Source organism: Malurus melanocephalus, unplaced genomic scaffold (assembly GCF_030028575.1).
Source record: "Malurus melanocephalus ecotype Western Australia unplaced genomic scaffold, MMel_1.1 scaffold_482, whole genome shotgun sequence".
Lineage (NCBI taxonomy): Eukaryota > Metazoa > Chordata > Aves > Passeriformes > Maluridae > Malurus > Malurus melanocephalus.
In genome coordinates, this window is record NW_026623714.1 from 358,119 (window position 1) to 373,971 (window position 15,853).

Below are 15,853 nucleotides of genomic sequence, written 5' to 3' on the forward strand. Positions count from 1 at the left end.
TGTCCCCGATTTGTCCCTYRGATKGGTGTCACTGTGACCAATTCAATGCTGTGACTGGGGTGTCATCCACAGTGCTGTCACCTGGGCACAGAGCACACGGTGTGACATCCCCCTGTGTCACCCCACAGCTCACTCACCCTCACCAGCAGTGGCTGCGTGGCAGGCAGGGGTGAGCAGAGCCACAGCTGAAGCATTTTGCTGAGATGCATTTTGCACAATATCTCCTCAGCCAGGCTGCTGTCACTGTGCTGCTCTTCATCCTGCCTCTTCATCATCATCATCATCACCCCACAAGCTTCCCCAACGCGGGTTTTCCTTCTGCTGTCACCTCTGATTCTTAATATTGTTCTGTATTTTGAACRAGGCTGCTTCAGGCACTTGCCATGAGGATTGCATTCAGCACACGAGGATGGATCCCAGCACCAAGTGGGATTTACAGTGGAGTTGGGATGTCCTCTTGGACACCCAGAGAGGTGAAGCATCAGGTTCACAGGGTCCAAACACCCTTGACTTAACTGTCATGGAAACAGGTTATGCCAATGGCAAGGAAATGCTGTGTTCTCCATCTCCATGGGAACAAAAACTGGTACTTTTAACTGGTAGCACGGCCAGTCTTTTCTCAGGAGATAAGGACCACTGTGTGGGCAGGGTTTTTATTCTCTCCAAATAAACAGATCTTTCTGCTGATATCTAGTCTTGGCAACCAGGCARGGAATTAGCTGGAAGATGAAGAATGAGCTAATTCCTGACAAAAGGTTCACTTCAGCTCTAGAGTACTAAAAATCAGGTCTCCTAATGGCCTGTTTTCTTTAGGTTGGGGATTTTTTTTCACCCCTAGGATACCTGGAATAACACCTTCCTTTGTSCCTACAAAACAAATGCTGCCTTCCATAGTCTGGAGGAACTTAGGAAGTTTTTAATTATAAGAAAAGCAAAACGAGGACAAGTGAAGTTGGACTGTGCAGAGTGCTCTGCTGGTCTGATCTAGGACAATGTGCCCTACATAGAGCTCAAATATAACATCCTTTGGGAGGCTGCCTTGCTTCCATTCAGCTTTTGTGAGACCACCCCTGCCCCCGCAGCACTAATGACAGATTTCTGAAGCATTGCTGGTATCGTGGTCTTGCCATCAAAGCTGTAAACAAAACCATTAGTGGCAGGCATGGACGGGGAGGGAGAGCCATGTGCAGATGGAGGATTTATTCGAGTGATATTCTTGCAGTGTCTGCTTTCTTCCTGCCATCAGCTCTGAAATAGCTCATCCCCAGCCACAGTCAGCAACTCTACCCCAGGTGGGTGAYGCTTTCCCTTGACAGATACAAGGTCTGGCTTTTTTCTTCTATTTGTCTGGTTTTCCTGCCAAGAAAGTGCCACTGGATTGAGCTGAAATAGTTGCTCCTTCTTGATGCAAACCTTGTAGTTGGCAAATAGAGGGATATTAAGGAAAATAGAAAATCTTTATATATGCCATTAGATACAGCAAAGAAAGTGTGGCCAAATTGTTACTTTTCTCTCCTATATCACACYGGGCAGGAAATTCCTGAAATCTTGTATTTGCAAACCCTCCAACAGAAAATATCACAACTTTGTTGTTTTTTTTTTTTCTTCTTCCTCCAAAAAGCCTCATTAATTCTCCTCTGGTACATTCCTGGCTCTTTTTTCTAGGAGATCCCTTCTGTGCATTTCTGAGCAGAGAGAACAGTTTGTGTTCACCTCTATCCCACACAACTGAGCTGCAGGGGGGATGTTCCAGTGACTCAAGGGGACGCTACGGACTGGAGCCAACAATAATCCAACAGGCTCTACACGGGGAAGGCTTCCTCCAGCCTCTCCTAGAAGCCCCAAATACCCACACAGCCTCAGAGAGTGTCAGCAGCAGTGTCTGACACCAGGTCAAGCCAAGGAATTCTTTGTGCATCACATCCCCTCACCCCCAGCACTGCACCCTGTGCACCCAGGGAATCAGGGGCTGCCACAGCAACCACGGGGCTGTGATATGGATTCAATTTTCCTTTGGTTTCCTCCTGGTCTTGGCTTTTGCTGCYAACCTTGCCTTTACATAGCAAGACAGGTTTTTTATCCCAATTATATCATATAATGAGAACAGTACAGCCAATGTGCTGTGTTTTAGCAGGGTGCAGATATACCCTGAGATCAATTCTGTGGTGCAAACTCATTTTTCAATGCCTGTTTTTAGAGCCAATGAGTTAATTTCTTGAACCTAGCACTCTTTTACCTCTCTGTCATTATTAGGCACACCCCTTATTGTGGATTTGGACTCCACTTGCACCAGGCTGCTGGTTTCAGCTAGGTCTTTCTTAAATTRCAAGGACAGATGGTTAAACTGGGGCTGAGGAAGAAGCTGTTCACACTAAACAGAGACTTCTGAGCACTCTGTGGGTGGAAAGGGGTGTCTTTGTTGTGTATCACATCTAGGGGAAATATGGGGATGAAACCTCGACATAATGAGTCGGGAGAGGTTASGGAAACAAGAGGAATGTTGGGTGCTTTATACCACTTTGAATGCATGGAGGGGAAAACACAAGACATGCTGATAACTGCAGCACCACCTCAGCCCTGTTCCTTAGCACAAACCAAAACCACTCAGAAACCCTTTGTCCATATCTTTGGGATTTTCTTGCTTAGACCCTAAAGGCGAGCTGCACATTCGGAGCAGGATGTCCCATATTTCAGACACAAAACAAACCCAAGTCAGGAATAGAGAACCCAGAGTAAGGCAGAGCAGAGCAGACAGTGGTACTTACAGGTGTATGTCATCTCAAAGCTGTCACTGATGTTCACAATGTCGATCTGGGGAAGGAGCTTAGGGGGTTCCGTGAGCTGAGACAAYGCAAACCTGAAAGCTGCATGTTCCTGGGACTGTTGATTAGGAAATAACCCCCCTGGGGAGAAAAACAGGACAAGAAAAAATGTCTCAGGAACATTCATATCAGAAACATCATCAGTCAAAACACTTCTGCGAGCAGAGGCTGCAGCTCCACAGCCCAGGCAAAGCCTCTAAACTCAGAAATACATTTAGAGACCCAAGGGTTTGRTGCCCACTGCGGACAGGTTGGGAGCAGCAAACCTTTCCAGTGTGTGTGTGTTATGTAACCCTGGATCACCACAGGAGCCCTGATGCATCCCAGGCCCAGCAGCCTCCAGGACAGGGATAATTCATGGGGTGCAGCTCAACCTYCTCACCCCCCGTAACTTCCAGCACGGGAAACGGCGATGCTGGCAGTGTTACCTGAGCAAAGGGAGAATGAGAGCCTTCCTTTCTCCTCTCACCTGTAACAGGGCTCAGGTTAAGCCCTGCTGTCTGGGAGCAGATTTGCTGCAGGAGGGTTTCAGGGGTTCCCCCACACTGTGGGGTTTTGGGGTACAAAACCTGGCCCAGCAGGGGGACAGGGTGTGAGAGCGAGGGTGACACAGGACTGTGACAAAACAGCTGCTGCTGCTGGAGCTTTGCTGCACAGAAAACCCCTGAATTTAACAGGTGACAGCGGCCAAACTCAAACAGGGCAGGAAACTTAAAGCCTGACCCTCAAAGGAAACAATCTAAACAGAAATACAGACAATCCCAGAACCACAGAATGACAAAAACAGGGTAGGAATGGGACCGGGCTGGACCAAAGCTCAGAGCCTCTGTACCCCCATGGRTCTGGAGCAAAGTGTGGTGATAACACAGCCCCAGGAAAAGTTTCCTGCTGCTCCCCCAGCAGGAACCTTGGCTTGCAGCAGATCCCTTCACAGCCTCCAGAAAGATGCTATTAAATGCAGCCTGTCTTGTAATCTATATGCATTTAAAGAGAGCGCTGCTATCGGCATTTCAGGAGGAGRGAAACAAAGCACTTAGCAACAAGGGAGAATTAAAATAAAGCTGCAGAAAGTATCAATGCCCAAGATGCCGTGAGGAAGAAWCAAATAGGCGAGGACCTGCCGTCAACGTCACTTTGCACATCTTTAGTAGAGGGGGCATCTCCTSGTGTGAAAAGGGCTATTTGTGCACCAATATCCCCCCACCACCCCCGTTCCTCCCACCCCGCAGCCTAATCATGGATAACGGAGGAATTCAGATGCTCGTAGCCAAGTTGTGTTTGTTGAAAGGCAAAAAAATCTGGGATTTTTTTTCCCCACAAATTTGGGGTAAAGGGGAGACAGGAAGGGAGGGAGACAAGGATGCAGCATCAACAGCAATAAAAGCACTGATTGTGCMGCTGGACTCGGGCAGGAGTTGCCTGAACTTGGTGGATTAGCAATTGATTGGCATTGTAAAGAGAAGGGAGGCGGGAAAGAACAGCGGCGTGCGAGGGAAGGGGGTTTGGGGCTAGGTTACAAACGATCACCGATAAAGATCAATGGGGGAATAATAATAAACCTGGGGAAGGAGGGAGAGGAGCACTGAGAAGTTACAGCGAGGGAGGAAGGAATCAAACAGGCACTGCTGGTGTGGAGGGGAAGCAAGTGGCATGAAATGGGAAGAGTCTTCAATGCAACATCTTCTTCCAATAGMTCTGCCCTTATTCTTTAGCAATAACAACAGAGAGCGTCTGTTTGTTGCCTCCCGTCCCAGTTACCTACAGGATAGAGCATCCTCACCAAAAACCCACCATGCAACCGCCGATTTTGCAAATGCAGCAACACACAATGGCAGCCCGGGCATCCCTCAGGGCAAGAAACAGATCCTTTTTTTTTCCGTATTTCCTCCATTTCAGAGGCACTTTTCTCCCTCTCTGTTGGTATGTGTGAGTGTGCAGGCATTTCTTCCCAATCTTCCCCTCCCCCAAAGCCAAACTGATCCATCTCTGCTCCGGCGAAGCGGGTACCAGCGCACACATCSAGCCCTCGCTGTTCACCCCCTCGCTCTCTCGCACACACAGACACACACATTTTGCCTTGGCAAGCACAATAATCTCTCAGTTTCCCCCCGCCACCCCCTCTCCACCCCTACCCACTCACCAGGGACCATCACCCCCAGCCCCGCACTCACCTATCTGGATGTTGTTGGGGAAATTGGCCCCTAACACCGCCCCTAGGAAACTGGTGCAGAAGAAGGCAAAAATGTGCTGCATATTCCCTTTTGCATTGGCGAAAAAGAAGCCCAGTTCCAAGCATAGATTTGATTTTTCCCCCGCTCTGCTCTCTTTAGCCGCCTYTCTCGCCTCCCCTCCGCCGCGCCTCCGGGATGCGCGTCTCCCTCGCTCCGGATCCAGCGCTGAGACTGCCGCTGAGCAGCGCCTGGCAGCAGGATTAACTGAGCCCCGAGAGGAAGAAAGAGAGCCCGCTCCTCATCCTCATCCCTCCCCCGCCACACAGAGCGCACACGCACACTCACAACGCCGGGCGCTTCCACCCAGCGCCTTCCCCTTCTCGCTCAACAGTGCGAGCCGCATCCCCCCCGATCCCTGCTCATCCCCCGGGGGGCTTGGCWCGGCTCTCACAGGGCATCCCCACCTACCCCTAAATTCCCAGCTTTCCCCCTCAACTTGTCTCGGCAGGAGCTGAAAGGAACCTGTGAATCAGTAGGTGGCAAACTCCTCTAGAGAAAGGGCTGAAACTCATCCATCCGCCGGTGATCCATCGCTCCCCAGGCTGGGATCTCAGCCCTGCGGCCAGCAGCGGAGCCGATGGCTTGGCTCGTTAGGGTAACAAAGAGGGTCCTGCAAATGTGCCTTGGGAGGAAGGATTTCAGAGCAACGAGCAAGAGATCCCGAAGGATTAAAAAAGGAAACCCCCCCCCCCAACACCTTTCTCATTGATTTTTCCCTGCCTATTATTAATGTGCTGAGGCTTTTCACCACTGTCCTTGATGGGGAAGAATCTGTACTCACCAGATCCAACAGATAGGAAAGGCTTCTGAAATCAGGGGGCTATCTTAGCCTGGAGCATTTCAGAAGCAGTTTCACTCAAAAACAAAGGAGGGTGGAAACAAAGGTAGAACCAACAAAAACCAGCTCCAAGGCACAACTTGGGATTTGGAAATTTTTGAGGAARCACTGTGGTGAGCACAGAACCACAGGCACCTCAAGAAGGAGAGAAAATTCACCCATTTCCCTCTGAAGTCCCAAACCAAACTTGAGGCCATTCATGCCAGACTGAAATCCCATGTCTGGGCCCAGAGATTCTGCCCTTACTGTTTCCAGCCTTGGTACACACAAGGGGTCCATAGCAGAGAGGAAACAGAAAGAAAAGAGAGAGGTTTGGGGCAGAATTAGAAAAAACTCAGATGCCCTGTGTCCCGGTTTGGTGTAGGGCCCCTTATCCTGGTCCCCATTCCCCATCTCCAAATGTGTGTGGTGAAACGGGAAGAACAACAAAGAGTCCAGACCAGTTTCAAAGGTCAAGAATTGCTCCTGCATAAGGCCCAGCTGGATAGATGAGCACACTGCAGRGTGGGATAACTGAAATGGGATGTGACCAAGCCTGTGATATCTGCAGCAGCTTCCCTGTCGGTCACAGGACCCAGGTGTGACATAACTTTATATCCTCAGGCCTTTGTTTAATCTCTGCAAATAAAGAGCTTGGGATCTTTTATATCTTCCTAGACAGTTTTATGGATTTCTCTGTGACTTCYAGGATGACAAAGTGCTTAAGAACCCATATAAATGCCAGAGTTGGTGTGAGGCCTCTTATGCCTTTCATCAGAGAGGAGCTGCCCTGATGCCTGGAACTCCATGGCCTCTTACAGGACTCTACTCCAACTCTACTCCATGTGTAGAGTTACAATGGCAAAAACAGAGCCCTGAAGATCTGCACCTTCCTCATGGTGAGAAATCAAACATCCTTCTGGGATGCATCCCCTTCTCTCCCCAAACCACCCTTCCCCAGGTGACAGGCAATGATTCCTGATGCCAGGAAATGATTTGAGGAATGATTTGATTTGAGAAATGATTTGAGAAATGATTTGAGAAATGATTTGAGAAATGATTTGATTTGAGAAATCATTCAGGCACTCAGGAATCAGATAAAGGTGGCCCAAGCATGCCCTGACCCTGTCTCACTGCCTGGGTGACCTTCAGCCCAAAGTCACATTCAAACACAAAAAATCCCCATCTACTGTTGATAGGAACACCTTCACCAGYCTCCCATTTCAGTCCCTGTATAATTTAAGCAATACTGATTTGAGGCTAAAATAATCTGCTGATGGGTTTTATGGGATCTTGTTTTCCATCCCAAATTTAATAGAAACAYTTATAACCTGAAGAAAGGCACTGAAGGATAACCTGTGCAACAGAAAGACGCCAGCACGTTTTCCAAACTCCCAAACAGCCTATCTGATAACAGTAATAGTAGCCATAACAATAAAATATTATAATAGCTCGCAGAAAGCTCGCACAGTCGCATTAATTAATAATGCTGCTTTTGTATATAAACCTCTCCAAATGCAGGTGGCTTAACAAGGGGAACCTCACCACAGTGTAACAAGATAAGTAGTAATAAGATCATTATTTTAAGAAGGTATTCATTTCCGTTTTCCCTACAGATAACAACATTTTGTTCRGAGTTTGTTAGCATAAGGATGTTCAGAATTAACTCTAGGTGCTCTGAAGATTATTTAAGTCAAGATAAAGGCAATATAGCTTCAGAACTTTGGGCTAAAAAATGAACTGAGTCTTGGGAAACAGATTAAACTCTTCAACATCACRAGAGAAGTCACAACAGAAACACAGATCAATCCACCAGCCTTCAGAAAGAACCCAACTGAATTATTTTGATTCCTGRAAACAACTGAAGGAGCTTTTTCTCCTTTCAGATTTCAGAAAACAATGAAAATCATTCAGTACAGAGTACAAGCATATTGCACTGTTCCATCTTAATCAGGAGCAACTGAAAATATCAGGGATGGAGTTTTTTGAAGACCTGTATCTTGTCTCAAAGGATTGTTAAGAYGTAGATGGTTCAGGCAGGAATCTGGTGGTCAACAGGGAACATCCAACATGATTTTGCGGGATTAATTAATGCAAAGAATAATGTAAAGAATAATGTAAATACAGGTCTAAAAAATAACCAAAAAGTTTGCCAAATATAAGAAATGTTTAAAAGGCATTTTGAAAGAGTGTAGCTGCTTCACTTTAGATTTTTTCCCAGACATAAGAATAAGAAGATGGCAATGCCAGAGCTACTGSTCCCCTCGTGTTCTGCCTGCAGCTGACCTTGCTGTACCAAGAAAGAACCTTTATCTCACCCATTTCTGCTCCAAGGTTTTTCTTGGAGCCAGAGGATTTTGGCTCTGAGGAGGATTTCTGCTGCCTTCTTCTTTGCTCTGCTTTCCATGGCACCCAGGTGTCCACCCCAGCACKGTGCTCTGCCCTCGCTATCAGAGCTTTTGTTTCCAGGATAGGAAATCAGTGCTTGTTGCAGCACATATATTTCTGTACCAGAAGCCTTGAAAAAACAAAGGACTCATTCACATGCAGAAGCCTCCAGCCTTGAAAAATGARGAAATCAACAGAGCTCGGCATCCGTCCGACCTCCCAGCAGAATTATTTCCCCCTGTGCCCACTGTGTTTTACATGATGCTCCTCAATGTCTTTAAAGAGGCTACTGAAATAACTATTTCCAAAATTCCTTTTATTTTCTAGCTGGACAGTCTCTATAGGAGGCTTTCTATAAAGAGCAAAAATGTAATTATAGTGATTAATTTAAATAAACTCCAAACAATGCAGAATCTCATATGGTTTCCACAGAGCCTTGGCATAAATGACTGCTGATGGAGCGACATGCACTCCTCTGCCTCTCTTGGTCACCTCAATTTTGCTGTTTTGGATAATGCACCACTCAAGGAATGATTGTAGCACAGGATCTGAGAGGAGAGGCTCCAGAATTTCAGAGTGAGGGAGAAGTGGAAGCAATCAGGAAGGAGAAGGGGTGAGACTGCTCACTGTGCCCTGGGCACAGCTACACCCAGCAAACCTCTGCACAGTCCCTKGTGCCACCCACACCCYGGTGACAGTGACAGRTGTGGGTACAAARTGTGTGCATGTGCTGGGAGCGCACTCACACCTTCCAGGATCATCCAGGCAGGAGCTGCTGGCACATCCAGGGGTTGTAAGGGAGCAGGGATGTCTCCCCAGCCCACTGCAATCCCTGATTTCTAAAGCAGGATTCAACCTCCCCAGAGCTTTTGGACCTGCAGCTGAACCCTTACCCCTTCACTCAAAAAATTCCTACTGAAGTGGAAACAGGAAGGCTTCAGGCTCTTCACCATCATTTCCCYGTGTGAATATGCCTTTTATTTTAACACCAGGCGTTTGCTTCAATCCTTAAATCTGGAAGGTATTATTTACACTGAAAACCAGCATTTACAAACTCAATTCACCGGATAATTTTTTGTAGAATCTCCTTGACAAAGGAAGCCACAGCAATGCTTGCTATCAAGTAGAAAAATCTTTCCTCATCTTCAGTGAGTTAGGTCTGAGGTGTCCATGGATCCTCTCTCCTTTTACAGCAGCTGGAGCTGTCAAATGAAAAACTTGGACATCACAGAAGCAACTCAGAGAAGTGAAGGGAAATAYRAGCTTCAGCCTTTYCCAATRTATACAAAAATGGGAARATGTGGGACAGGAGCAACACTTGAGMTGATGACAGYTCCAARCAGGTCCTGACTGATGCCAYASATCTGGGGGATGAWTTTTGAGGTMACCAGATATTGTTTATTAATTTACYGACTCCTGGTGGGGGAAGCCTGATGTGAATTGAAACTGGGGAAAGCCGGCTTTTCCCACAAACTGTACAAGAATGTGCTTCTGTTGTCACAATGATCGGCCTATTACCATATTTATAAGAAATTCCTGCTCACTCYGGGATAATTAAGTAAGTAAATGGACTGGAAGATAAACCTGTCAGTCAGAGAAGCACTGTGCACCCTTCAGCTGGGAATCCATGAGCAGCAGCTGSCACAGGGAGCTGGGCATGGCTGGGAGCTCCCTGGGCTCTGATCACTCTGGGGAGGGCTGGGGGCTCCAGGGATGGAGCTGGATGGGAGCTTTTGGCACAGCAGGGCTGGGGGCTTCCTTGGAGYCAGGGAAAGGAGAAATCTGTGCACTCAGACCAAGCTGGACACGCCACWAATTCAGATCTGCAACTTTGTTTTGGGAAGTTGTTTGTCTCACCATCCAGCTGACCTGTTGAGGGTGGGTTTGTGTCCATGGAATGATCTTGCAATGCTCTGCCAGACAGTGATGACCCCAGTCCTGCACAGGTAAATATCCACTCACGAAAACACCACAAACTTCTCTGAGACAARTCCCAGCTGACCCTTTTACTGACTCCCAACAAAGAAAACTTTACCATCTGCAACCCCAAACCCACTCTCTTCCTCATACATGCAAGGCTGCTGGTACTCTTGTTTTTTTTTTCCCTCCTGGTGAATGGCTGATTTATAACTACTTATAGAATCCTTCTGTGCCCTAGTCTCAGTTTACGCTCTTTGCTGAGTCATAAACATAAATCAGAGTTGTGGGTGGATCCCTGATTGTTATTAAAGCACCTCATGTTTCTCCAAGCCTGGCCAGAGGAAGCAGAAATTACTGGTAATACATTAAAGTTACAGTAGGTTGCTGGAGAATATAATATCCCCCCAGATTACAGCCACAGATAGGTTGTCATGTTATTTTCTCATTGAAAGGAAAAGCAAATACATTATAAGCATTAAAAAAAAAGTTGAAAATATATGCTAGCAGATTATTTACTGTGAAAAGCCAGACACAGGGGATGCAACCTCAATCAGAAATTCTGGTTTTCAATAGTTCAGTTAAATGTTCATACACATGATAAAGTTTTCTTTCACTCAAAGTTCCCAAAACATTGTGAATGCACCAGATGAAGTCAAATAATGACAGAGGTGATTATGYAGTTGAATATTGATATACGAATCAACCCTCTTTTTTAATCCTTGGCATCAAACTCAAGATGCTCAGAAAACAAACGTGAAATGAGGAAGATAAAAGGATGCTGATTTAGGAAATTAAAAAAAAACAAACCACCAAACCAAAAGGCAGCAGCAGCAATTGCCACAATTCAAAGAGCCTCACAAAGATTCCATCATTGCCATCTGGCTCTGCAGCTCTCAGGCTGCTTTGCTAACACACAAGATAAACAAACATGTGGGCTGAGCTTTAGGGTGGCTGATCTTGGCCTTTGCAATAGTCAAAGGACTCAAAGTTTTGAACTGGAGTGTCTGAGTCAAGAAAAGAAGCATCAATTTCCAGTCCTTGCATCACATCCTACCGGAGCAGGCTGCCAGCTACCAGCTGGGAAGGGGGAAGTCTGTGCACAAAGGAGAAAACTTAAAAAAATCACCAGAATTATCAGTGTCATTCTGTCATGAATTTCTGCAATCAATACAGATATTCATGTCRCTTCTCTTCATTCTTTAATTCCTACTTGTGCTCCTGCTCACGGGGAAATGAGAATTTCTGTGGTGGATCAAATCATGCAAAATCCCACCCTGCCTGAGTGTCTCGGTCTCACACAGCATGGACTGCAGCACATTTGCAGTCTGCCTGTATTAAATGGGTTCARTTTCATAAGGACTAGAAACTGATTGGAGATAGACACCTCTGAAAAGTCTACAGAGAGATTTGCACGTGTGGACCCTGCAGAAATAATCTGAACTCCCTCAAAATGCTGTCAGAAAAAAAAAAAAAAAAAATTCAATATGAAATACCATCATGTAATTTTATATGGAAAGTTGTTTAAATTCTTAAAGGATATGAAAGCAAAATGGTTTTGGTTTCAGTTAAGAAGAGGAATAAAGCAAGATTTGCAGAGTTTCTGAACAAACAGGACACCAGCCACGCATCCATCCTTGGAGAAATTACAGAGTAGAAACAGAAGGGTTTCAGGCTGGGACACAGAAAATCATTGAAGCTGGAGAGAGGAGAATGGAAAGACTGGCAGCACTCAGCTGGAAGGAGATGAACAGGGAATGAAGARACCCAGGAGATGAAAGCACTGCCTGGCCCAGAGACCCTTCACTGGGTGTGTCTTTGATCCTSTTCTAAAGCTCCAAAACCACTCAAAGTTCCATCAGATAATTTCCTGTGAACGAGTGGAGTGTCAGAGATCCAGAGCAGTGGGATGTCCCAGCTTCTCCCTCCCTGTCAGAGCATCCACACCCTGCATGGCACGGCCAGTCTGTCCCATGGCAGGGGACATTTCTGGGTGGGTTCCTGGAGGGGGAAGGGGCAGCAGCTCTGGTGGCCCCTGTGCACTGAGCTGATTCAGGGGCACTGCTTTTTGCACACACTCACCAGCTCAGGTATCACTGTCAGCCTGCTCTGCTTGGACAAAGAGCTGTAAAGTTTCATTTGTGCACGAGGATCTGTAGGTTATCTGTAATTTCTCCTCTTCATCCTATAGACACCATAAAAATGGCAGACAGCTGAGGATATAGCCTGATACAAATGCCATTTTTGAAGAATCCTCCTGTTTTCCAGGCTGGAAGAGAGAGAAAAAGGATAGAGGCCTTGTTACAGAAAGTGTTTCTTGAGATGCCCCATATTAAGGACTTTCTGTGCTCATCAAGGTTTTTGCCTGATCCCTCTGTACATCACAGGCACAGATCAGTGCTGTGTTACAAACAAAGGGCCAGACTCCCTTTGTACTCCCAACAACTGATCAAGGCAGAGAGGACAGCACACAAACACCCTGTCACCTGGMACACCACAAAGTTTGCAACACCTGCAATTAGAGCAAGTGGGAATCAGAAGAGAGCAGATCATTAGTGAGAGAGAAAAAGAACAGAGCTGAGGAGCTTCAGCCATCCAAAAAAAAAAAAAAGTATATATATATATATATATATATATATATATAAGAGTAAATGAGATTTTCTTTTTAGGGATATAAAGATGCGGTAATTGCTTTAGAAATCTTATACATTCATGTGCATTTGCTTTGGAAGCAGTCTGGGACTATTGGGCAACTGCACTGAGTCATGTTACTCCAGAAACCTGAGCTCCCGTTCATCTCTGCAGAAGATGATGTCTACATCCTGTCACCTTGCCCAAAGAGAGCTGGGATCTTCTGATCAGCTGCTAATGGCCAGTGCTGGAAGGAAAAAAAAACACCTTTATCCATCTGAGAGATGGGCAGTGGGATCAGTTTGCCTGATCTCCCAGAACCTAGCAGAGGGCTGGGACAGAAGCACACTGTTCATCTCTGCCACAGGAGCTACAGGAGAATCCCCAGGAATGAAAACCTCATGTTCTTGTCCCCCAAGAGCTATTGCCATCTGTAGCAGCATGATGACAAGTGGTGCACTGCCTGAAATGACAYAGGGAACCACAGACATTTGGGAGTGATTCAGGTGAACACGGTGCTGCTCTGGGAAATGATTAATATGCCAGTGATTGACTTGTGAGAGTGATTTGCTGCTAGGAAAGCTCTGGCTCCTTCTGGGCACTGTGCAACCAGCCCTCGTGGTGAAAAGGCAGGTTTCAATCTGCCTGGAGATTGAAACWCCAGGACTGAGGGTAAAAAGAGAGACAATGTGGAATGCAAAGACCTGGTGACCTAATTCAATCATTATGGGCTGCTTTCAACCATTTGATCCTGCTTTGCTATCTACATCTCATGGGCTCTTTCCTACATATATCTCTCCTTTCCTCCTCCCTGCCAAGAAAGAGAAGCTATTTAGACTTCCTATCTAGCGTGATGATATCATATTTATTTATAAATGTTCATCCTTAAAAGAAAAGGATGGAGATGATGGTGAGTGCTACGCATTTGAATTCCTGGGCYGGGGTTTGTGCTGCAGCCTCAGGAGTTTGGCTGGCCCTTGCTTCCAAATCCTTGGGATGGTGATCCACAGGTGCTGGAGAGCCATCCCTCGCTGGCTGCATCCACAGAGCCATCCTGCCTCCTCCAGCTTGTGCGGTGCAGCGTTTCCCCCCTCCCCGGGAGTTGTGATTATGAAATGTCACCGTGGAAACAGTTGGAATATAATATGTGCTTGCTTGCTTTCCCCCACCCTCCCCCCTCCCACCAACCTCCTCACTTTCTGAAGTTACGTTTGCTGTGCAAGAAAAACCCTCCTTGCTCCCCACCTCCCCAGCCAAACCTGCAAAGGGGAGTGTGTGCACCTCACAGTCTACCCCAAAAAATATCCCTATTCATTAACAGCCCTTGTAGGAAGGCAAAACCTACCAAACCCCACTCTCTGTTCCTGCAGCTACCGGGACTTCCTGCCTTCCTCTGTCAAATAACAACTTCTGTAAAATGGCATCACAAAGAGGCTTTGAGCCAGCAGGATCCTGCACTGCTGTTGCTAAAACTGTCACTGCAAGAAAGCCTCTGCAGCAAAGCACAATTCCCCATCCACCCCTCTGCCGTCCCCTCTGCTCCTCTGTCCTGTTCCCATTAGTGCCATAATGAGCCAACAACTCGGACATGCTTCTTGATTTTCCTCCTTGTGTCCCACCACCTACAGGCAGGCCTTTAGATGATGAGTTCTTTGTGCTCTGCCTATGTTAATAAAGCACGACTTCCCCCTAATCATGATTTCCTCCACGATTCTCATCAGCATCACAAAAGGTCAGAGCTGTCCACTTGGGAGTGGAAAGGTCAGCACACTTTGGATCTGACACGTGGTATCTCGTAGCTCCTGGAATGTAATCAGCTCACTTCATATTTATTTTGTGTGACTGCAGCACTATGAAAGAGCGGGGGCTGTTCCAGAGAAATCTTCAGTCTCTTGTAAGGAATGTGCAAGCAACCCCGAGGGAAAATATGAACTCAAGAGAGTGAAGCTGAACAGACCTCTCTCCCTGGCAGAGAATGCTGGTTTCATTCTCAAAAATCACATCAGGGATTTAGATACCCATTGGTATTTGTTAATTTTTATTTAGATGCCCACTGGTATTCATTAATTTTAATTAATGGGATTGCACATAAAAATCCCCCAGGCAGTTCTGGTGATTTCAGGGCTTTGAGGGCTGCAGAGATGGACACACTTGGAGGGGCCCTTCCCATGCACCAGTCATTAGAAATGGTCCAGAGACACTCCCCACAGTCAGCTGTACSTGTACAACAAGACAATGGGGGAATCAATAAATATTCTAATTCTGGACAAAGTCTGAGCCTCCACTGTGATATTCATGCATACATTGTTTCCCCAGGAGCTTCACAGCCATGCTTGCACTGGCAGCCWGGTGACACTGCCAGGGGTGGGAGGGGACACAGAAAGTGGGATGGGAAAGGGACGCCAGGCAGGAGCTCCCCTCGCTGCTGGCTTGGCTRGCCCTGAAGGAAGGCAAGGACATGYCTTGCTGGCTTGACCACTTGGAGTTTATGACCTTGTYACCTCCCACAGGGCCCTACAGGTGACTTTGAAAGATTCCTGCTGGGAGTGGGAGGCCCAAGAGTTCTCTGATGTTTTTCAGTACAAAGCACAGCTTCTGTTTTTCCCTCCATGGCAGTGGAATTTATCAGCACAGAGATGGGGGTGCACCCTGTGACCCCAAAGCAGCAGCTTCCTGCTTCTCATGCAAGCCACAGTCATCCCATCAAGGGTTTGCAGTCACTGCTGTCCCCAGTCCAGTGCCACCAGCAGCCCCATGCACAGAGCAATGCAAGCTGCTCTGACAGCACTTCACCACAAGATTAGCTCAARGAAAAAGAAAAGAAGTAGGTGTTTTGGTTGGCCTACAGCTGTCTCTGCAATATGCACATGTTTCTTCAGCTCTGCTCCTTTAGTGACGATCCAGGAGCAGGAATAGGAAATCCCTGAGAGGAGCTAATGGACACTCGTCCTACCCTGGACTCCAAATGAGCAATTCAAATCGGCAGCAATCAGAATTGTTAATTCTCCACCGTGCCACAGCCTCCCATAAGTCCCGGGGCTCACCAG

At 46.8% G+C, this 15,853-nt stretch overlaps 1 protein-coding gene across 2 annotated transcripts in view; it reads right to left on the minus strand.

Annotated features, from left to right (window-relative positions):
- GRIA1 (glutamate ionotropic receptor AMPA type subunit 1) overlaps positions 1 to 5,224 on the minus strand; it is a 111,765-nt gene extending 106,541 nt beyond the window's left edge. For both annotated transcript variants that reach the window (XM_057380919.1, XM_057380918.1), the window contains exons 1-2: positions 4,994 to 5,224; positions 2,766 to 2,903 (exon numbers count right to left, since the gene is read on the minus strand). In XM_057380919.1, coding sequence (XP_057236902.1) covers positions 2,766 to 2,903; positions 4,994 to 5,075 — 220 coding nt within the window. In that variant the 5' untranslated portion in view covers positions 5,076 to 5,224. The remainder of the gene's footprint in view (positions 1 to 2,765; positions 2,904 to 4,993) is intronic.
- Positions 5,225 to 15,853: the final 10,629 nt, after the last annotated feature.